At 39.9% G+C, this 24,286-nt stretch overlaps 1 protein-coding gene across 4 annotated transcripts in view; it reads left to right on the top strand.

Annotated features, from left to right (window-relative positions):
• The window catches only part of LOC117229102 (uncharacterized), a 568,421-nt gene that overhangs the window by 406,421 nt on the left and 137,714 nt on the right, over positions 1 to 24,286 (top strand). For all 4 annotated transcript variants that reach the window (XM_033485265.2, XM_033485264.2, XM_076523851.1 and 1 more), the window contains exon 4: positions 21,800 to 21,949. In XM_033485265.2, coding sequence (XP_033341156.2) covers positions 21,800 to 21,949 — 150 coding nt within the window. The remainder of the gene's footprint in view (positions 1 to 21,799; positions 21,950 to 24,286) is intronic.

The following is a 24,286-nucleotide window of genomic DNA, read 5'->3' as shown; positions in this document are numbered from 1 at the left end:
GGAAACCACGCAGATATTGATGTAGTTTCGAGGCGGTTCTTTGCCGGCGTTACAGTAAGTAACAGGGGCACTTCAGCCACTCTTGCGGACGCATTTCTGTCGATGAGCATCGCTTTAAGCGATCCCGGTTCGCCCGCGAACGCTGCAATGCAGAGATTAAATTGTAACACGGTTCGGAACAATACGACGAAATTTCGATATCGTTCGAATTATAACGGGCTGCCGGACATAATAACGAAATAAATTAACGTCGCAACTGTTCGTTATTTCGGTTAAAATGCTGCCGTAGATATCTGAAACGCGCGGTGAACATTGTAAAAACATTTATCTTGCCGAGAAGACGTGAACGCGATTTAAAAAGATACTGTTAAATTTCGATGTTATCCGAATTACACGGAATAATCTGACGTAATAACGGAACGAGACGCGTAAATTAATCCGCGGCCGTCTATTATTTTCGGTAAACGCTTTTCGTCGGTATTCAGTAACAGGAAGCATTGTTAAATTTACGTTTGCTGATCGTAATAAGAAACGATTAAAATAAATAACACCGATAAATTTGGATATCGTTCGAATTGTATGGATTACAAATAATCTAACATAATTAACGGAGCAACGTTAAATTAACCGACAGCCGTTTATTGTTTCGGCGAACGAGTTCCGTTGATATTTGCGACGTAGAAATAACGCGATAAATGCGAAAGAAATCGATTCGGCTGGAAATGTTGATTCCGGCGCGAGATCTGTCGGTCAATATTTTCGGGCATTTTACAAAAATTTGCGAGCAGCATTTTCCTCCCTTACCCCCTCATCTAGTTCTTCGCACTACGGAATAATTCGAAACCGTATTTTTCGACTCCAAAAATATCTAATTTCTTTTTATTTATTCTTAATAGCAAATAATTACGATTTTTCGTCCACCCTCATCCCCTAATCTTGTCCTTTACACTTTCGAGTAACTTGAAAGTTTCAAAATTCGAATCTAGTGTAAAATACGAATACAATTAATCGCCCTAATTCAGCGTGCACATTGTGCCGCGCAGCGAACATCATTCACAAAAGATTTCGTAAAAACGATAACATAATTAACGGAGCAACGTTAAATTAACCGACAGCCGTTTATTGTTTCGGTGAACGGGTTCCGTTGATATTTGCGACGTAAAAATAACGCGATAAACGCGAAAGAAATCGATTCGGCTGGAAATGTTAATTTCGGCGCGAGATCTGTCGGTCAATATTTTCGGGCATTTTACAAAAAATTTGCGAGCAGCATAAATCCGCGGGAGTCGCGCGGGCCGGCGAGCAATTCGTGTTCGCGGAACGAGGATACGTGAGAGGATTCGCAACGAGAATCCACGGTTTTTGTTTCGGTCGTCGTTAATACGCGGGGGCGGGGTAGATAACGGTAAGAAGGTCGCAGTTTTTCACGCGCCGGTTCGCCGAGTCCCTCCATATTCGCATTCTCATGCTCGCGGGTGAGTACATTTTTTTGCAGCTGATCGCGAAAAGGAGTCGCCCTTTACGACCGGCGATAAAGGACGAAATAATTGTACGAGCGCGCGCGCGACGAGAAAATAGGGGCCTGGCACTATGAAAATAATTTTCGCGGGCTCAGTGACTTCTATATCACCCGTTTTGCCCGCGAGAAGTTAATACCCCCCTTACATTTACGGACTTCATAACGGATTTACGAAAAGAGATGGAAAAAAAATGAACGGTACATATAATCCGACGGGATTGCGCTCCGCCGGAAAATAATACAACACGGTGGACGCGTAAAATTTTCATTACACTATTTCGTGTATATTAGAACCGTCCCGTTTAATACGGCAACTTTCATTAAAAACCTGCAAATACAGCGATTCGTAGTCAAAGTCGGCCGCGCGGTATCGTTGGATTCGAAATGACGAACGAAATGCGAAATATTAGAATGATCTCCGCGGAGTTTCTGGAGGACAGAAATGTTGTTTGTTGTTTGTGAAACGCGAAACTTCCGCGTTTCGCCGACGTGAAGATTATGGCGAAGAAATATAGAAATATAGTAATTTCTTCCAGGAATATGTTCGGAGGTCGAAACCGGCAGATCAGAGAATACCAAGTCGCGATTTTTCGTGCCTCGCGGCTCGTTTTTATAGAAAAACTCGGGACAGTCGGCAAAAAAGGCATTAATACGAAGAGATAGAAATAAGATAAAAGCTAGAATAAAAACGATGACTCAACTTTTTTATTTCTAATTTTTTGCCACGTTTCGAAGGCAATTCGGAGGCCACGCGACACGATTCGACGGTCACCTACCTCGTAGCTCTGCGGTTTTTCTTACCTGACTCACGCCCAAACAGCCATTACACGCTTGACCGACTCCGTCGACCCTTAACATCACGTAGCAATAAATTATATGGGCGTAGGACTAGCACGGAGAAATTCACGGCAACCCGAAATTTGGCATTTTCGGGAGAAATTAGTGTACGATAGCTCGCATAAGAAACACTTTGCGAGTATAATACGTGTGAGTGTAGTATAAGTATAATATAAGTACAATGTAAGTACAGTATAAGTACACTATAAGTACAATGTAAGTTCAATATAAGTACAAGTACAATATAAGTACAATACAAGTACAAGTACAATATAAGTACAATGTAAGTACAATATAAGTGCAATACAAGTACAAGTACAATATGAGTACAATGTAAGTACAATATAAGTACAATACAAGTACAATATAAGTACAATACAAGTACAATATAAATACAAGTAGAATGAAAGTACAATATAAGTACAATGTAAGTACAATATAAGTACAATACAAGTACAATATAAGTACAATATAAGTACAATATAAGTACAGTATGAGTACAATACAAGTACAATATAAGTACAATGCAAGTACAATATAAGTACAGTATGAGTACAATACAAGTACAATATAAGTACAATGAAAGTACAATATAAGTACAATGCAAGTACAATATAAGTACAATGTAAGTACAATATGAGTACAATACAAGTACAATATGAGTACAATACAAGTACAATATAAGTACAATGCAAGTACAATATAAGTACAATATAAGTACAATACAAGTACAATATAAGTACAATATAAGTACAATACAAGTACAATATAAGTCCAATGTAAGTACAATATAAGTACACAATACAAATACAATATAAATATAATAAAAAATATAAGATCCCTTTAATTCGCATCGTAAACGATAAAAGTTCGCTAATGTCGCGCGACTCGAATCACCGCGATTGCTTCACATGTTCGTATTCGAGACCGATTCCGCGTGAATGTTTCACATTCGAATAGTTTCACATCGTCCGGAACATCGTTATTCAGCACGAAGATTCGCGGAGCAGAAGAGTATAGGACGTGTATATTCGCGCGGAAGTATCCACTTAATGCAAACTATTTGGAAATACTCGGTCGGTCCGTGTAAAACGCGGTAATGCAGTGTCCTCGGATACGCCGGCAACAAAACTTTTTGCGCAAATAGAGCTAACGAGAAAGGAGGTTATCGCGGCGCAAGTTCGGCGACAAACACGCGCGGCCGTGGACCGTAAAACACGAAACGGAAAGAATTACAAGAGCCTCCGGCAAAAATTACTGCAGGATTGTTACTGCAACAGGTTGTCGCGGCGGTATTGTATATGCGGGGTGTCCGTATGGCGGCGTTCCTACGCATATTTTACTGGCCGTGCAATGAGCGTGCTATTTTGCCGTGTTACGATGATCTGGATCCCGGCGTTATATCATTTCCCTCGTCTCTTTCCGCGATCGCGCGACCGTTAAAACGTCGTTTGAAAATCGCTGGAAGCACCGCCACATTTTCTTACGCGTTTCGAAGCAACTGGTTTTTTTCTTTTTTCTTACTTTATCCATAATCCGTTTCAATTTCAAATACGGTAAATTCTCCCTAATTTTCGTATCCATTGTTAATCAAATGTCTCTTTCAAGTAAATTCTCCATAGCGTGGTTATGATACAGATAATCGTGAAATTCGCGATTTTGGAGGTAATTGTTAATTATGAAATTCTCCCTAATTTTCCCTTTTGTAGCTTGAGAACGAAAATGGACGATTTGGGAACAGGAGACAGGATTATTCGAGCCTTGCGCGAATCTTTTGGCTTCGTTAAAAAGAGTAAATCCACCGATTAATTATGATTACAGTAAATTCACCCTAATTGACGCTCAGATTGTGCACAAATATCGACCGATCGTCGACTAAAAAAATGAGCCGCTCGAATAATCGTATCTCCTCTCTCCAAATTGTCCATTTTCTTTTCTTGTACAAGCTGAAGGAAAATTAGGGAGAATTTACCGTATAATAACCGTATAATAATTTACCGTTTGATAATTATTCCAATATTATTTCGAAGTAGCGAGTTCGTCGAACGTTTAATGGAAATCAATTTCTCACGCGCGCGCGAAAAAAAAAAGATATCTCGATCGATAATCCCATAGACGTTTCTATCGGATTCGCATCTCGTCGAGGTCTGGCCGCTAAATAAATTAGACGATAAATACGTGGTCGTTTGACACGTTGATTTATAAATCCTCGTAAGCGTAACATCGGTCGGATTAACATAAATTAACGCGAGTATGAATTAACGCGTTCGCGCACCGAACCGGTTTCATTTGATTTGAATATCGACAACTACTTAATAATGGAAATGATAAACAGGGGACGCGCCGGCACCCGCCGAATGTCAATTTAACAATCAATAACTTATTCACGTTTCGGCTCGTGCGATCGGCACGACGAACATATTTTATACGCCGCGCGAAATTGATTTTAAACCGACATATTCGGCGTGAAACCAATCAATCGTCTTCCGCTGCGCCGAATTCGCTAATTAGAAAATCATCTTCGTATCCATTGTTAATCAAATGTCTCTTGCAAGTAAATTCCGTATAGCTCTGCTATGATAATATAATAAGTTATGATAAGGATAATCGTGAAATTCGCGATTTTCGAGGTAATTGTTAATTATGAAATTGCAACATCGCATCGGTCGATTTTTTTTTTCGTCGAATTATCGAAGTAACGAGGTGAACTGAAAATACTTGAAAATACTTGAAAATACTTGAAAATACTACAATGTGTGATTCGGATTTGATACGTATTCAAATGAAATTCCGGTTAACCTGGCTATACCGAGATTGACCAACGGAAATGGAAATTAACGTAAACATTCGCTATCGTCTTAACGGCGAAACAATTAAACCGTTTCAAAGGACATACAACTGCGGCAGCTGCATTAATCAAACAGTGCTAAGGCTGTGCACTTTGTGGATATTGCACTGCTTGTGGTATCAGATTGCGCTGAGCTATTAATTATACTATAATAATGTTCATAATGAATGGGCCACAGCGATGTTTATGCAGGTCCCCGTTTTCGTTGACCGTCTCGTAAGACCCGGAATTAATGAAGGATTTATCTTGTTGTTATGTTTAGATCATTGTTTTCGGCAACGACACGTTTACCTGCACGATTGTTGCTCTTCGATAAGGAAACAACGGATTTTCGAACGCAAAAAAAGAAATACGTGCAGTAATGTCTCCCTAACTGACGCTCAGATTGTGCACAAAAATGGACAATTTTGAAAGAGGAGATACGATTGTTCGAGCCTTGTGGCTCGTTTTTTATGGTTATCGATTGTCAACAACTATGAAAACGAGCTGCAAGGCTCGAACAATCGTATCTCCGCTTCCAAAATTGTCCATTCTTGTGCACAATCCAAGCGTCAATTAGAGAGACGAGAGATAGATAGCAGAGTACAGTAATGTCTGTGTAATTGACGCTCAGATTGTTCACGGAAATGGACAATTTGGGAAGAGGAGATACGATTATTTGAGCCTTGCGGTTCGTTTTTATAGCCACGAATTGTCAACAACTATAAAAAGACAAGCTACAAGGCTCCAATAATCCTATCTCCTGTTCCAGAATTGTCCATTTTTGTGCGCAATCCGAGCGTCAATTAGGGAGACATTACTGTACTCGTTCACGCATTACGACGCGATTTCATACAATAATTTCTGAACGAAGTGTCTAGAAAACCAGCTGCGAGGCTCGAACAATCGTGTCTCCTCTTTCAAAATTGTCCATTTTTGTGCACAATCCGAGCGTCAATTAGGGAGACATTATTGTACTCGCTTACGCGTTACTATGCGATTTTGTACAATAACTTCCAAACGAAGCGTCTAGAAAACGAGCTGCGAGGCTCGAACAATCGTATCTCCTCTTCCAAAATTGTCCATTTTTCTGCACAATCCGAGCGTCAATTAGGGAGACGAGAGATAGATAGCAGAGTACAGTAATGTCTGTGTAATTGACGCTCAGATTGTTCACGGAAATGGACAATTTGGGAAGAGGAGATACGATTATTTGAGCCTTGCGGTTCGTTTTTATAGTCACGAATTGTCAACAACTATAAAAAGACAAGCTACAAGGCTCCAATAATTCTATCTCCTGTTCCAGAATTGTCCCTTTTTGTGCGCAATCCGAGCGTCAATTAGAGAGACATTACTGTACTCGCTCACGCATTACGACGCGATTTCATACAATAACTTCCGAACGAAGTGTCTAGAAAACGAGCTGCAAGGCTCGAACAATCGTGTCTCCTCTTTCAAAATTGTCCATTTTTGTGCACAATCCGAGCGTCAATTAGGGAGACATTATTGTACTCGCTTACGCGTTACTATGCGATTTTGTACAATAACTTCCAAACGAAGCGTCTAGAAAACGAGCTGCGAGGCTCGAACAATCGTATCTCCTCTTCCAAAATTGTCCATTTTTCTGCACAATCTGTTAGGGAGACATTATTGTACTCGCTTACGCGTGACGACGCGATTTTATACGATAACTTCCGAACGAAGCGTCTAGAAAATGTTATTCCATCGTTATCGGGCTTTCTATTTATTTCCAAAGCGCTTAACGATCCGAGAAAACCGCGGTTATTGAAAACAGACGCGCGAATTTCGGAAAATACCGCGAACGAAAGAAGCGCGCACAGTTTATCTCGGACATTAAACTCGGCTGCAACATTGTTCTGAAAGCGGCAGAATGTTGCAGGTAAAAAGACACAGAGCGAAATTGTGCTACGCGTAGAGAAAAAACAAGACGGTGAAACGGTATCCGATTAATGGCGGGCCTGGACGGAGCGCGATTAAATCGATCGCGATCTTCAATCGGAAGCTGGATTCGCGCGGATCGATGCGACACGCGCGCGCGCGCGTGCATACATACATACATACACACGCGCGAACGGAAATCCGCGTTGCGTGCTGTAAGCGTGTAAATTGCTTTCGCCGGATTAATGTCAGCGCGCACTCGACACCCTGAATCGCCGTTTAATTAAATAAACGACGCCGGACAGAAGTGTTTTCGGCCGCCTCGTGCCAGCTGGACGGCGAATGATTGCCATTAACTTTAATCATGCGACAATTAGGTTAATCATTAAACGCCGGCGACGAAAAAAGCCCGTGCATCGGACCGGAGCGGACGGTTTAATTGCGTTCGACGCAAACAGAAATTAAATGAAAATAGCGAAAGAAGCGGAAACGTTGGCTCTCGCGAAATATTGTACGGCTCTGAAATCATGCGAGTGCAAATTCGGTTACGAATTTATTAAGAAATGATTCGGAAACACCGCGGTGACCCCAAATTATTCAGATTAATTTTTCAGATTTCTTTGAAATTATTCATCCGCGTTGGCCGGGAAATTCTGTAATATCGACGAGCGAATGGGAGCGATTTAGAATTCGGTTATTGATGGAACGACTCGGAAATATCGAAGTCGAAAGTGTCGCGATTAGGTCGACGGGGGTTCGCATAATTTCATCGATAGCCGCGGCCGATTACCCGCGGCTTTAATTTCCGGGGACGAGCGGACGAATTTTTACGTTTCCGTGTCGCCGGCTCCGTTACAAAGCGTAGTTCTGTAATAACCACGGTCTGTTCTATGTTAAAAGCCGGCCCCCGAAGTTCTCCGTCTGGTCCTGCATAAAATTCTACTTCCGGCAGGATTAAAATTTTCGACAAAAGGCAAAGTAGCTACGGATAGCGCGGAGGAAACTCGTGTCTTCGCGATTAAAGCGGAGAGCAAACTCTCCGCGGGAAGCTCGGCGATTGGGGAGAGAAATATTTATATAGCAACTAAAACCTCGGGAAATGCTGGATGCGTGGCACGGGAGCAAGAATATTTCTGCTACCGCTCGGCCCATATTTAAACACGATCCCGGAGAAACTATCGCGCCAACGGAATATATAATAATTTTTCATATCGTGACAGCGCCGCGAAAATCGTTCGACTATTTCGTCGCAATGCGGAACGAAACGAACTTTCTTTTTTTCTTTGTTTCGAACTTTTTCGCGTACGCGGTTTTCGTCTTTGAAAATTCGACGCTGACGTTTCTGCAATTCCAATATTTACAGCGCCGTTCTGTGTGCGCGTATGTACACGCGCGCGCGTGCGCCGCGCCGCGTCGAACGCTTTCGCAAACATCCACATTTATTGTTGCGAAACGGCGGCAAGTTATACGGAAAGTTCATTAAAGGCTTGGACACAGGAATCGCTACAATACATGTTGTTCCGCCTGGAAAATTGGAATGCTCCGGCAAAAATGGAACTCATTCATTTTTTTTTTTTTTTTGGTCAATATTTTACCACCCGCCGGCCCTCCGTTACAAGAATTAGTAGGTTGCGGAGCTTTCTATAGGACAAAGATTCCAGAAAATTACGAACTGCCGTACAGCCTCGCTTCATATTTCGTTTGCTCTTGTAATTTTCGAGGTTATGTTGCCACAACACAACGGGAGAGTTTCGCCAAGAAATGCGAGGGTTCTTGTTCCAATCAGAGAATTTAGCGAGACTCCTTTTATTTATAATAATGATTTCTGAGCGTGTCGATGATGCGAATAAGGACGGAGTAGGCACACGTTTTGAAGGGATCTGAAATGGTGCGCGTTTTTTAAATCAAGCGGTTGATTCCTCAGGTCATTTGAAGTTACTTTTTCCTTAGCGAAAATTTATGTTTATTTATGTTTTATGTTTATTTATGTTTTATGTTTATTTATGTTTTATATTATTTATATTTTATATTATTTATTTAATTCGCGAATATTAATTTTCTCATGATTAACACCCCGAAATAAGTGATTCTTCGGGTCATTCGAAGTAACTTTTTCCTTAGCGAAAATGCAATCCGCGGTTTCGTTTACGAGTTATTAACGAAAAACGCTGACCATTGAGAGGCGAGCTTGGCTGGCGCGAGGCGGCCGAGCCAATCGGCGGAGCTGGAATTCGACGGCCTGACCGCTGGCGCCGTTGGCTCGGCCGCCTCGCGCCAGCTGAGCTGGGATTCGACCGCTCGACCGCTGGCGCCGATGGCTCGGCCGCCTCGCGCCAGCCGAGCTCGCCTCTCATTGGTCAGAGTTTTTCGTTAATAACTCGTAAACGAAGCCCCGGATTGCATTTTCGCTAAGGAAAAAGTTACTTCAAATCACCTCAGGAATCATCCTTTCCCGGGTGTCAACATAATTATGGAACACTCTGTATAGGTTCTTACTTATAGTGCGGCAAGGACAGTGGTCTAGGATGAGGCAGAGTTTGAGGGTTGATTTGAAGGATGAAATCATGGCTTGCAGAAGATTTTTGGATGTTCGATATGATAATAATGGAATGACGTTAGTGTACAATATACCATTAACAATAATAAGCGGTGTAACAACAATATTAGTAATAATAATAACAGTAATAATGATAATAATAATAAGAATAAATCCAATTAGACTGAGAAAGTAATGGAATAGAATGTAACATGCGAGGCAAACAGAATTTGAATTCATTTCTGCTACCGTAGACGTTCATTTATTTAAATTTTATCTAAATCTCAAGTTACGCTTTATATTTCATCAATTTAAATAAATAAATTATAAAAGAATTTGCTCAGCGAAGTCTACGGTAAAATAAATCACGTTCAACGAACTCGGAAGTAACATTGCGAATTTTGGTAATATCATTAAATATTATATATTATTATATATATTATTATAATATAGTATTATCATTAATAAAATTAATATCATTATAATTATTCTACATTTGATTCGAAAACATTCTGAACGGTCGACTCGTTTTCTGAATTCGTTTCGACTCGTTTTCTCCGTAGAAACGTAGACGCGAGCAAATTTGTATCTCGGCCCGCGGGTTGCATAGAATGGAGAGTTATGTCTGCGCAAACCTCGGTGGTCTACGGTGTACACCGAAGTTTTTGCATTTCGTTGACCGGAATACGAGAAGAAGACACGGCACGGCCGAGATACTTGAGCGGCTCGTTTAAAAGAAAAATGAATCAGTCGGACGAAACATGTTTGGCTTATCGCATGGCAGCGCAATAAGTGGCACGTGCGTTGCCGAATGAATTTGCGGGCGACACGTGAGGTGTCGGCTGGCTTTGACACGACGTGACACGTATAATATGTAATCGTCGCGTTGATGCATTGCGCTCTGAATTACTGCGGCTTCCTGCCCCTTTATTCCATCCACACCCTTAGTCTCGCTCTTCCCGCCATGAAATAATTTGCAACTATTTACTTCTTTCGACTAAAAATTATCCAATTTTTTCTTATTTATTCGTAGTAGCAAGTAATTACGATTTATCGTCCATCCTCACAATCTAATCTTGTTCTTAACACTACGGAATAATTCACAACCGCATTTTTCGACTCCAGAAATATTCAATTTTTTTTTCAATTATTCTCAATAGCAAATAATCACGATTTGTCATCCACCCTCGCCCCCTAATCTTGTTTTTCACACTACAGAATAATTCAAAATCGCATTTTTCGACTCCGAAAATACCCAATTCTTTTTATTCATTGTTGTTAGCAATTAATTACCTATTAATTGCTAACTATAGTTAGCCTAGCTATATTAGACTACCTATAGTCCTCCCTTACCCCCTCATCTAGTTCTTCACACTACAGAATAATTCAAAATCGTATTTTTCGACTCCGAAAATACCCAATTTTTTTTATTCATTGTTGTTAGCAATTAATTACCTATTAATTGCTAACTATAGTTAGCCTAGCTATATTAGACTACCTATAGTCCTCCCTTACCCCCTCATCTAGTTCTTCACACTACAGAATAATTCAAAATCGCATTTTTCGACTCCGAAAATACCCAATTCTTTTTATTCATTGTTGTTAGCAATTAATTACCTATTAATTGCTAACTATAGTTAGCCTAGCTATATTAGACTACCTATAGTCCTCCCTTACCCCCTCATCTAGTTCTTCGCACTACAGAATAATTCAAAACCGTATTTTTCGACTCCAAAAATATCCAATTTCTTTTTATTTATTCTTAATAGCAAATAATTACGATTTTTCGTCCACCCTCATCCCCTAATCTTGTCCTTTACACTTTCGAGTAACTTGAAAGTTTCAAAATTCGAATCTAGTGCAAAATACTAATATAATTAATCGCCGTAATTCAGCGTGCACATTATGCCGCGCAGCGAACATCATTCACAAAAGATTTCGTAAAAACGACGACCTAAAAATTCCGTCAGTCATCATTCTTCGAAAGCAAATACTCTCGAGACGTTGTTAGCCACTGACATTTGGAGCCTGTCACGCAGCTTATTCTACAAAGAGAAATCTCCGGAACGGAATTTTGCAAACCAGCCATGCATTTTTCTTCCATTCGCGGTATCCTTTTCGTGTATACAGGGTGTATCATCTAGAATAGACCACACACAGTGCTGTGAATAATAATAATAATAATTATATATTAAAGATTATTATAATAAAACATATTATAAATATAAATATATTAACATTATAATAAAATATATTATAATAATAATTGTACATTCGATTATACACTCGAAATAACTTTTACATTTTTGCCGATATCTAAACGAAAACCAAAAAAAAACTTTATTCGTATATTCATATTTTCTCTTCATTTTTTAATATACAATATACACAAATATAATGTCTGTAAACACTAGATTTACGAAGCATTGAAAGCAGCTGCTTCGTATTAGTTTATAAAAGCAAACAATGATACATTTATTCCGATCTTCAACGAGCGTTATTATAATATTTGCCACGTAATATCGAATAAACAGCTCATAAATTTATCTCTACAATCTGAGCAATTGCAAAATTAAACATACAGTGAACATACAGTTAAACATACAGTTAAACATACATTTTGTGACGGGTTTCGTAAACCTAGCTTTAAGTTCTCATTGAAACTGAACTCGCTAAAAATGTGAAAGTTACTTCGATTCTATAATTATCGTCGCCGCTGTATGTCGGAGGATCGGCTATTATTGAAACAGTCCAAACGAACAGTTGTCGCGTCGATTTTGCATTGTATGGTCGGCTGACCGACGTATCGAGAAGCGCAACGCGAAGTTCCGCGAGCCAGAGAGAGAGAGGGAGAGAGAGAGAGAGAGAGAGAGAGAGAGAGAGAGAGACGAGAACGAAACGATACGCCGTTTTACGGGACGCGTTGGAAACGGGCATAACAAGCAATCTGGGCTTATAAAAGGCGTCTCTCGCGTAACCGTATCGACTAAAAAGGGGTAGGCACGCACGTATTCTATCATCCCTCTGTTTCGTTCGTGTTTCCGGCGTGCGCCGACAAGGGAATGCCGGTTATAGACGTTCTCTCCGGCTGGTGGCGTACGCGAAAACTGAAGATTCCGTGGAAAGTGGGTCAATCGAAGAGGCAGCCGTCTGCTGGAAAAGCTCCGAGCCCCGGGTCCATTGTCGCTTCGAGTGGTCGAGCGTGCTTGGCGTCGAGAGAATTACCTCTTATACCCGTTCCAGCGCGCCTTTTTTTTCCAGATCTTCTTGCCAATTAAAGCTTCAGACTGGACGTCTCGCTCGGAGCATTGCTCGATAAGGAACTTCCCGATGGCGGTTCCGCCCTCCAGCGGAATTTCACGAGCCATTCACACTCCTGGCTTTGATGGGCCTCGTTGCTACATGCTCGACGGACTCGCTTTAGCTTTGTGAACCGTCGGTCCCGGACCTCTCCGGGATTTCGTGTGCCACCGCGCGCGTCCCCTATCGTGCGGGATCGCTTTTTTCCCTTTACCAGAATTTCGCTCGGCGAGCTCCCGCCGGACCGAGATTTCGCAAAAACTTGGCTACGACTTTTAAACGGTCCTACACGATCGTCGAGACGTCGCTGGCCTCCCCGCCGATTTGCGTTTCGATAACCGGCAAACGATTCCCGCGGAGTTTCGTCGTTTCGCGGAAATCCGATAGCCGCTCTCTTTCTCTCTCTTTCTCTCTCTTTCTCTCTCTTTCTCTCTCTTTCTCTCTCCCTCTCTCCACACTCTCTCTCCCTCTCTCTCCACTCTCTCTCGCTCCACTCTCCCTCGCTCCACTCTCTCTCTCTCTCTCCACTCTCTCCCTCTCTCCAAATTCTCTCTCTCTCGCTTCACTCACCACTCTCTCCCTCTCTCCACATTCTCTCTCTCTCGCTCCACTCTCCCTCTCTTCACTCTCTTTCTCTCTCTCGCCTCTCTCTCTCTTTCCACTCTCTTTCTCTCTCTCCTCTCTCTCTCTCTCTCTCTCTCTAACTCTCTCTCTCTTTCTTTTCACTCTCTCTGTCTCTCTGTCCGAAAGTATTCTCGACTTTATGAATTTTGACTGTTTTCACGCTTCGATAGCCTTTGTTTCGCGACTGCAGTGATTCGCGAATCCTCCAAAATACGAGAGTACAGGGATAGTGCGGGTATTACTGCGCCTGCCCCAAATACTGCGTCGTTTTATAAAAGTAATAAATTCTAACATTTTATAATCTTCTATAAATAAATTTCGTAATCTTTTATGCGTTTAATATTGACGATTTATGGCACGCAAGTAACAGCAATCGCAGTTTTAATTCGTTTATTGATTTCTAATATTCGGAAGCATATGAAAACGTCGGGTCTTATGAACAACTGTGAATTATGGCAGCTGTAAACGCTGCGATTCGAAAGGCATGTAATGTAAAATGTAATATAAAATTGTATATTGTAATGTAAAAATATTATTGACTAACACAGTATTTGGCGCAGAGTTTCTTTACTATGTGCATGCATTACTGCGGTGTCTAATTTGTAAAGTGCTACAGTGAGAATATCTTGATCCTAGAAATCGTAGCTGTGTGTGTGTGTACATTTCAAGGAAAATGGGTTATGTCACCTCGACATGCAGTAATCGCGACGTCCGCAGTATTTGGCTCGCAGTAATAGATACATAATCGCGGTAATACATGCACACGTATGGTTTCTTTACATTACACTTTCTAATGAAATTCGTGCTCTCAGAGATCCAATATTTGGAGAAAAAGAAATATTCAAGTTAAAGAATAATATATACAGCTCGAGTTGTCAATTTATCGGCGTAAAAGGTTGCATTTTCTCTGTCAACGAAATCGCCGTCATCGAGAAACCGCAGTAATACCTACACTTGCCCCAAATATTTTTATAACGCCGCGTAGATTCACGTATTCGTAAAATTATTTAAAGGTAGGTTGCGCGATAAAATCCGCGATTCTTTGGATTCGCACCAGCAGTTTCAATCGTCGTCCGATAAATCACTGCTCGACATTGCGTCTCCTCATTTTCCTGCCTAGATTTTCCGAAATATTCGCGCGATTTGTCGCGCCGTGAACAACAACGACGCAAAGAATCGACAGACTGTTTAGCGCGGGAACAATGGAAATCGGGATACGAGTATCGACTTTGTTCCCAATGTTTTATTGATTCGCACACGTCGAGGCACTGCGCATATTCTATCTCAAGGAGCACATTTCACAGATGAAATTCTAGCTCGAACAATTCCTGCCGAGCCACTGAACCGTTGAAAGAATTGACGACAAGGCGATTAATTATGGAAACAGGCGAACCGAGCTCCGATATCAGAACTAGTCGTAGCAATTACGCAATTTTTCTGGGAATCCGATCGGAGCACGGAAGGGGCTGGGTAAGCCGTTCATCGTATTCGAAATTATTTTAGCGTTATCGCTGAAATAAGGAGGAGATAGCAGAGTACAGTAATGTCTCTCTAATTGACGCTCAGATTGCCCACGAAAATGGACAATTTTGAAAGAGGAGATACGATTGTTCGAGCCTTGTGGCACGTTTTTTATGGTTATCGATTGTCAACAACTATGGAAACGAGCTGCAAGGCTCGAACAATCGTATCTCCGCTTCCAAAATTGTCCATTCTTGTGCACAATCCAAGCGTCAATTAGAGAGACGAGAGATAGATAGCAGAGTACAGTAATGTCTGTGTAATTGACGCTCAGATTGCCCACGAAAATGGACAATTTGGGGAGAGAAGATACGATTGTTCGAGCCTTGCGGTTCGTTTTTATAGTCACGAATTGTCAACAACTATAAAAAGACAAGCTACAAGGCTCCAATAATCCTATCTCCTGTTCCAAAATTGTCCATTTTTGTGCACAATCCGAGCGTCAATTAGGGAGACATTATTGTACTCGCTCACGCGTTACGGCGCGATTTTGTACGATAACTTCCGAACGAAGCATTTAGAAAACGAGCTACAAGGCTCCAATAATCCTATCTCCTGTTCCAGAATTGTTCATTTTTGTGCACAATCCAAGCGTCAATTAGAGAGACATTGCTGTACTCGCTCACGCGTTACGACGCGATTTTGTACAATAACTTCCGATCGAAGCGTCTAGAAAACGAGCTGCAAGGCTCGAACAATCGTATCTCCTCTTCCGAAATTGTCCATTTTTGTGCACAATCCGAGCGTCAGTTAGGGAGACATTACTGTAGTTAATTATCAGGCCGCTGATATTTACAATATTGATATAAATAGTGTATCTCATCGATCGTATGAAATAAAAGCTGGATAAAAATGAATTTCTTCTTCTAGCGATGTTAACACAGCGAAAGCAATGCGACAGTATTTTGAAATTCTTCTGACTTCTTCGCCGCTCTATGTTTCGTTCGTCCATTTGTGCTCTAAACGCATAAAATCCGCAGTCTAACTACGCGTACTATAGTTATTATAGAATATAAAATTTATGAAAGTACGTTAAGCGTTGAATTTTTATTGTGCACTGTTATTGTGGCTCGGTGCACATTCAGAGAGAGAGAGAGAGAGAGAGAGAGAGAGAGAGAGAGAGAGAGAGAGAGAGAGAGAGAGAGAGAGAGAGAGAGAGAGAGCACAGTAATTGAGACACGGTAACTGATCTCCGTAGGCCATAGGCGCACAGAAACTGGCTCCAGGATATTTTTGCTCTTTCTCCTAATATTCAAAGAAGATTTCAGATATGTTTCTTGAGAAAATTCATAACAATGAAAGAAACTTTGCAATTTATCTTTCAGTTCTTAAGAAAAATCAATTAACACTGTATCTACCAAGCCGGTCAGAATCACCGGTTTTACATTTTGTATTTCAAAATTGCTGAAATTATAAACACTTTTTCACAGTAAATCACTGAATGAATTTCACAGTCCGTCGTACCATTCGTTATAATAAAAATCATGTGAAATTTAAATAGATTCGGCTTGATCGTTCTTACGGAGCAACAGAAATTCGTCGCTTTTAGTGCTCGGTAGGTTTAGCGTTAAATTCGCGAAGTTGTTTTTGATAGCGGCCGCGGTAATTGGCTCCTTTGCCCTGCCGCTGTCCGACGCCTGTAACTTTTCTGTCTGTTTAACCCTCCCAATTACAATTGGTCGTCCGGGTAAACAGAAATTAACGAGTCCGCGAGAGTTGATGGCTCGTCCTGGACCCTCGAACGTCTCAATGTCGCAGTCCCTCGAAGGGAATACGAGAGAGAGAGAGAGAGAGAGAGAGAGCGAGCCTTTCGGCTCCGTAATTTTTCTTGAAACCCGTTCCGGGGGCGTTGCCGTGGCCGCGCGTAGAACTTTCGAAACGCCGCGACCGAGAAGCTGCCGTAAATCGGCAACTCAATAAAGGAAGACATAACACTTTGTCTCGAGTATAAGTGCACTTGGTGACTTACGAGGCGCGTCGGCGCGGGCGGTTTGTATCACGTAAAAAGGACAAGGGCTCGCGTTCGAAGTTGAAAGGAGGCGGCCGGGGCACAGGGAATGACCCGCGAGGAAACCATCTCCGGCACCCGTAAAACAACCGCTCCGTCTATATAGGGTGCTCCGAAAATATGAGACCGACCGTGAAAGCGCGGGCGTCCTCGGAACGAATGGAAATTGCACGGCCGGCTCGAGATGCCGGAAGATAATATCGCTGGCCGACGAGAATCCGAGTTTTCGGAATTCTTTGCACCCGCGTTTCGATCGATTCTACCGTGTTTCACAAATTTGCAAGATTCTTCTTCGCCGAAACCACAGTGCAACAGCGCATCTTTCGTAACATTAGAAATATAAAAATATGTCGAGATAATGCTTAACCCTTTGCTTCGAGCTACGGTATTTCCATTTAGTGTGATGGTATTTATTCGATTCGTAGAGAATTCGAACCTGCTTGCTTATGAAAGAGTTCTATTTTTTTAAGAATTTATGGAACCCAAATTTTAATAATGTGAATATACTTTTAAATATATAATTATTATAATTATAGTATAATTATAAATTTTATACACGTGAAAACACACCGTCACGTTAACATCGTAACGCTAACATATTTCAAAGTATATTCACATTATTAAAATTTGGGTTCCATAAATTGTTAAAAAAATAGGACTCTTTTATAAGCAAACAGGTTCGAATTCTTTTTATAGTATAATTGAACATTGTATCGAATGATTGAAATGTATGCTAGCGGGAACATCGATCTTCGTCTCATTATGCTATTATGCTATTATGCTATTAGCTTTATTTATACGATTTTTTTATTATACGATTGCTATTCTTATGAAAAGAAAAGAAAAATAGCATAGCAATTTTTAGTGTCGCTTCACCAATCGGCAGCGAAGCGTTAAAGAATACGCGATATTGTTGATTTCATTGAAAGAAAAACGGATTACCCTAATAATTTGTAATTTGCAGGTTAATAAGGTTGGAAAGCAGATTTTATTTAACGCATCCGCCGGTTTTTCGGATCGCATTATCGGATCCGGCGCGGCAAATATGCAAAAGGAAGAAATAGTAGCGATATAAGCCGCTTAAAATGTAGCGACTGTGACAGATTTTTGACACCGTAATTAATGACGCAAGCTACTACGTACTTTGTGCAGGAAATTTATGGACTCTTATCGTAATCTCGATACAGTGGCTAGTGGCGGATGCGGCCAGAATACGTAACTAACGATCAGTATGCAGAATGCGGAGTTTTGTCAAACACCGTACGCAGGAAAACGTTTTGCATTTCGAGCAGCCGAGATAATCATCTTATTTATGATTCAATTACACGCTTTATCGAAAATCCACACCGAACCGCGTGGCTCTATTTTTCCAGATTATACACGCGATTTATCCGCCTTATTATTTCACCGTATCATCGTCCTCGATAGTTAACCGAACTCGCTGTAATTACTGCTCATGATAGCGATTCGACGACGTCGAGGCAGATTATTATACTCGTTGCCATAAATTGTCGCATCGGTTTGCGAAGTTTCCGATCAACGCGCCTCGCGAAGCATCCGAATTGTTAAAACTGTTAGATTTTATTGCTTTTATAAAATACCGCAGTATTTGGAGCGTCCGCAGTAATACGTACACGTACCTTGTGTCGGTCAAAATGATCGGTCTTACATTTTTTATTCTCAAACTGTCGGAACCGTGAAGAATATTTCCTAAGAAACAATTTTTAACGAGACATTTCTAACAAGTTCAGATAAATTATACTTACAATAAATAAATAAATAAATAAATAATGATAAATTATAGCTTATAAAGCGTCACGCGTCAGTCGCTTTTAATTATTTTAATGAAATCAACGTATCTGATAGAATCAAATTCAAATTGAAAAACGAAATTGTACGGCATGAATTGTTATTTTAACGTTCTTACGTTTTGCGGATCTCGATAGAATTTGAGAAATGTAATAGAATAGCGTCCATTTTAAAATCTGTGCACGCATAATTCCGTTCATCGCACATGGGTATAACGCGGCGGGTTAAATTGTTACACGAATGAAGTTTCGATCGTTGGTAATTCTATGACACTTAGTTTTCATTCGGTTCTATTAATTGCGTGGCTTTCAAGAGAGCGGAATCAAAATTCATTCGCGAAGAGTCGATGTAAAATGAAGAGGCGATGCGATGCGTAGAATCTGCGATCCAAAAAAAATGAAGTTTCAGTCGACGGTTATTTTATTTAACACCTAGCTATCATTCAATTAGGTTGTTGCTTTTAAGTAAGCGGAATCAAAATTCATTCGCGAAGAGTCGATGGAAAATGAAACGACAGACATCGAAAAAATGAATTCGCCGGTTCGCGAGCCACGTTTTTTGCGCATAGATGACGCGACCTGTAGAATCTGCGATCCAAAAAAATGAAGTTTCAGTTGATGGTTATTTTATTTAACACCTAGCTATCATTTAATTAGGTTGTTGCTTTTAAGTGAGCGGAATCAAAATTCCTTCGCGAATAATCGATGGAGAATGAAACGACAGACATCGAAAAGTGAATTCGTCGATTCGCGAGCCACGTTTTTTGGCGACGCGAGCGCATAGAATCTGCGATCCAAAAAAAATGAAGTTTCAGTCGACGGTTATTTTATTTAACACCTAGCTATCATTCAATTGGGTTGTTGCTTTTAAGTGAGAATAATCGATGGAGAATGAAACGGCAGACATCGAAAAAGCGAATTCGCCGGTTCGCGAGCCACGTTTTTTGGCGACGCGAGCGCGTAGAATCTGCGATCCAAAAAAATGAAGTTTCAGTCAATAGTTATTTTATTTAACGCCTAGCTATCATTCAATTGGGTTGTTGCTTTTAAGTGAGAATAATCGATGGAGAATGAAACGGCAGACATCGAAAAAGCGAATTCGCCGGTTCGCGAGCCACGTTTTTTGGCGACGCGAGCGCGTAGAATCTGCGATCCGGCGAGCTCGCGGCCGCAGCGCTCGGAGCTGCGCATTTACGATACACAATGCGCGATAAATTTAATCCGTCGGTAGAATGACGTGCCGCGAGGTTCCCGATACCGTTCGGAACCTGTATTTCGTGGCGGAATTTAGTTGAATGTGTAACCCGTGCGTCGACCTCCGGCAAGAACAGGTGAAAATCCGAGGAATGCCGGCGGCCATCGCTGCCGCGGCAAGAATCGCGATGCGAGGACACGACGATCCCGATCGCAAAAACGCATTATCGGCATCTGGTAGGGACGCCCGATTCAGTTAGGTTCGTTGAAACTCCTGGTCACCGTGAACAGTAACGAGACCATTTTACTCCGACGAAGACATTCCCACGGAACGTGACCGCGTCTGTTTCCGAATTGATGCCGCTCGAACTCGTTCGACCAATTCCGCCAGGAATGTACTTTATTAAACAAACGGGAACCGTCAATCGTTTGCATTTATTTTTCACGCGACGGACAGCACGATTTTTGTATATTTTATACGCGATCTCGGAAATTGTGCGCTAGTTATTTGCAGAAAGTAGATGGATGTAAATGTTTGATTAGCAATTTTCGTTGAAAATTATGTTGGTTCTAATACAATTTGATCTAATTGATTTAATAAAATTGGATCTGATAGATTTAATGGAATTAGATGTGATAGATTGGGTAGAATTAAATCTGATAAGAATAGAATTAGATCTGATAGATTTAATACAGCTTTGTGTTTCATGTATTCATTTTTGTTACGAACTCGTTCTGCCCACAGTTTAGTGATAATTATGGCCAATATTCACTAGGATACGAGTGAATTAGAATCATAGTGGCGTGAGCTATATTTTCGAAAGTTTTGACTTAAGTCTAAAAAACGCAATCTTTGTATAAATATCAAAATGTTACGAAAAAGAAACGCGTGAAATAAATGATACAGTCAAATGAATTTCACTATAAATTATCTTAACAATAGATGTGCTCAGCAAACAATACTCGTGTTGGTAAACAAATGTTACTTCCGCTGTTATAATTATAATTACATTGATATGTTACTCTATTTTACTTCTATTTTTAAGAGATCTCCTTTTAATCATGATTTTAACCATATCAACTATAATAACTCATGAATTGTAATACAATGAACTAATATAATTAATAAATATAATTATTAAATATAATTTAAATTGACTAATATAATTAATAAATATAATTTAAATTAACTAGTATAATTAATAAATATAATTTAAATTAACTAATCTAATTATTAAATATAATTTAAATCAACTAATCTAATTAAAAAATATAATATTATTAACTGATTAATAACCCATAATTTAGAACAACCTATCAACTACAAGGTCCTGTAAAAGAAATCGTATTTTTGGATACAATTATTCCCAAGATTTTCCAAGACTTCCCAAGATTTCCCACATCTCGCGAACCGATCCGAGTTCGTTCATTAGACGGTCCGTTCTCGCCGAGATTTAAATTCGCTAGTAAATTCCGTTTGCGTGGCATCGTTCGGCAAACAGAATTTCCAGGCCGAGCCAAGTATTGACTACGACTGTCGAATACTTCGCGATCGACCGCGATTCTCCTTGACGAATCGGTGACGCTAATGGAAAAAACGAGTCGTAGTCGTCGTTACAGTCGAAACTCGAAGACGTAATTACGTTTAACGCGGCGGTAAAAGTAAAAAAAAATAAAAGAAAAAGGGAACGGCGAAAATTTATGAAAGATTTCCTCCTCGTTCCAGATGAGTTCAGGAGTAAGGTTGCCTGCGAGAATGACGTGATCAATCTTGTCTGCTATCCCGGACAAAGGGTCGCCATTTTCAGCGCGTCGTTCGGCAGAACGGAACACGAATCACTCCAGTGTCCGCAGCCGCGCGGCGTCAAGGAGGAAAGTAAGTAAATTTCACGATTTTATAGACCGAGGTGTTTTCTCTTTAACCTTCCGTCCTAGAAACGTCTTCTCCGCTGGAAACAAAGGGCGCCCAGTGTGACGCCATTACTTTCGACCGAATATTCTCTCTTAACCCTAGAAAGATAACCATATGACAACGTACGTAAAAGATAACCATACGCTTCAGAGGCGCATGCTTTTCTAAGGCGTCAATTTTATACTAACAATGGATATTTATTTAAGTTAATCTAGTCATTTTAAAGGTTTGGCATTATTGTCAAAATAAAATGCATTTATATTATATTTTTTTATATTTTAAGTAATTTTAAACTTAAATCACTAGACCTCTATGAAAAATTAACAAAAATCAACAGTCTTCGCAGGCGCCTCTGCGACGTAGGTTATCTTTCTCGGGTTAAATATCCTTGATCTTCTTCGATTCAGGATTCATCCACTGCGAGTCATTCATTAATTTCAGAATCATTAAACGTTACTTTCAATTATGTTTATTTGGAATTTATCGAATAGATCAATTTTTGTACTTATGCGACAGAACGAAAGTATACAACGATCGAAACCTTGGTGAATACGTTTCTGTAATTTGTTTAATCAAATTATACTTCTTTATTTCTAATCGTTATTTACAGTTTAGAGAGTAAATATGAGGTTATTTTTTTCACGGTTTGTAAAAATAAATCTTTAGTGATTAAAGTTAAAGTTGTTTGCGATACAAATCAGGATACACGAACAATTATAGCGAAGATCAATTACGGCGAAGAAATGATTTTATGGGAGAAAAAGAAGTTTGAAGTGTCGAATGAACTTCTTCCATTCCAGCACTCGTTCTCGAGGAAATCGTGTTCGAATATTTGTCTAGTGCACTTGACTGTAACCTGAGTAAACACAGCTGGTGTAGTCCACAAGGGACAGTACATCCTCTTTTTCCAGAACAAGATAAAAATGTACAATACAATTCTCTCGTTCGAAACTCCGGGAAAATTAAGATCGCGATCGCCGAATATTTGCAATTGAAGTTTAGCCAGAGTCTACGTTATTTATTAGATTAGTAGATTATATATATAAACATAATGATATAATAATAATATACATAATGACATAATGAATAATAATAATGATATATATATATATATATATATATATATATATATATATATATATATATATAATCTATTAATCTAATAAATAAGGAGAATTATATATATATCATCATTATTATTATTATTATTATTATTAGATTATATAGATTACTCCTGAAGCATGTTGTCCCAAAATTATGGTACTTCCAGGAAATGAGGGGTTCCTGAGGTTATTTCAAATAACTTTCTCCTCAGCGAAAATGCACTCCGCGACTTTGTTTACGAGTTATTAACAAAAAACCGTGACCAATAAGAGGCGAGATCAGCTGGTGCGAGGCGGCTGCGCCAATCAGCGGAACTGTGCTTCGTCCGCTCGTTGGCCGCCTAGCGCTGAGCGAGCTTGCCTCTGATTGGTCAGCGTTTCTCGTTAATAACTCGTGAACAAAGCCACACATTGCATTTTCGCTAAGAAAAAAATTCCTTCAAATAACCTCGGGAACTCCTCGGTTCCCGGAAGTACCATAATTTTGTGACACCCTGTACACAAGTTCGCGGTAGTGTCGTCACGAGAGCGAGACGACTGTCAACAGAAATTCTCTCTTATCCACGGTAGTCGTGTCGATCGATCCGGGTCGTTGGAATTTTTAGCAGTTCTTTCTCGGGTCACGATGAACCTTTTCGTGACGGTATCCTCGTGAGCACGACATCCTCGAAAACATTGAAATACCATTCGCCACGTATCGCTTCTTACAAAAAGCTTCATTTATTTGCTCTCTATGGAGAATCTTTTCCACAAATCTTCTTAACTATTCAACTTCTACGTTCGGATATATTCAGAAATGATAATCTGAAGGTGTTCTCCTACTTTTTCGAATTGTTTCCAAGAAAATTGATGTTAAAGCGGACGGTCAGCATTTTATTAAAAATGCTTTTTATATTTCATTCGGCAGCTTCATCGGTTAGAAATGTGTTCGTCAATCGATTTTCTTTCCTTGTATACAATTTTAATGACAATTCTGAGATATTTTTATACGCGCTATCAAATATTTACGTATATAGCTTTTTCAAATTATTTTATTAAATATTACAGACTATTTTTGTAAATATTATTATTTATTAAATATTATAGAATATTATCATTTATTAAATATTATATAATATTGTTATTTACTAAATATTATATAATATTATTATTTATTAAGTATTATATAATATTTATTTTATTAAATATTACAGATTAT

Source organism: Megalopta genalis, chromosome 7 (genome assembly GCF_051020955.1).
Source record: "Megalopta genalis isolate 19385.01 chromosome 7, iyMegGena1_principal, whole genome shotgun sequence".
NCBI classification, from domain to species: Eukaryota; Metazoa; Arthropoda; class Insecta; order Hymenoptera; family Halictidae; genus Megalopta; species Megalopta genalis.
Note: the sequence above shows the minus strand (reverse complement) of the source record. Positions and strands in the feature narration are given on the sequence as shown.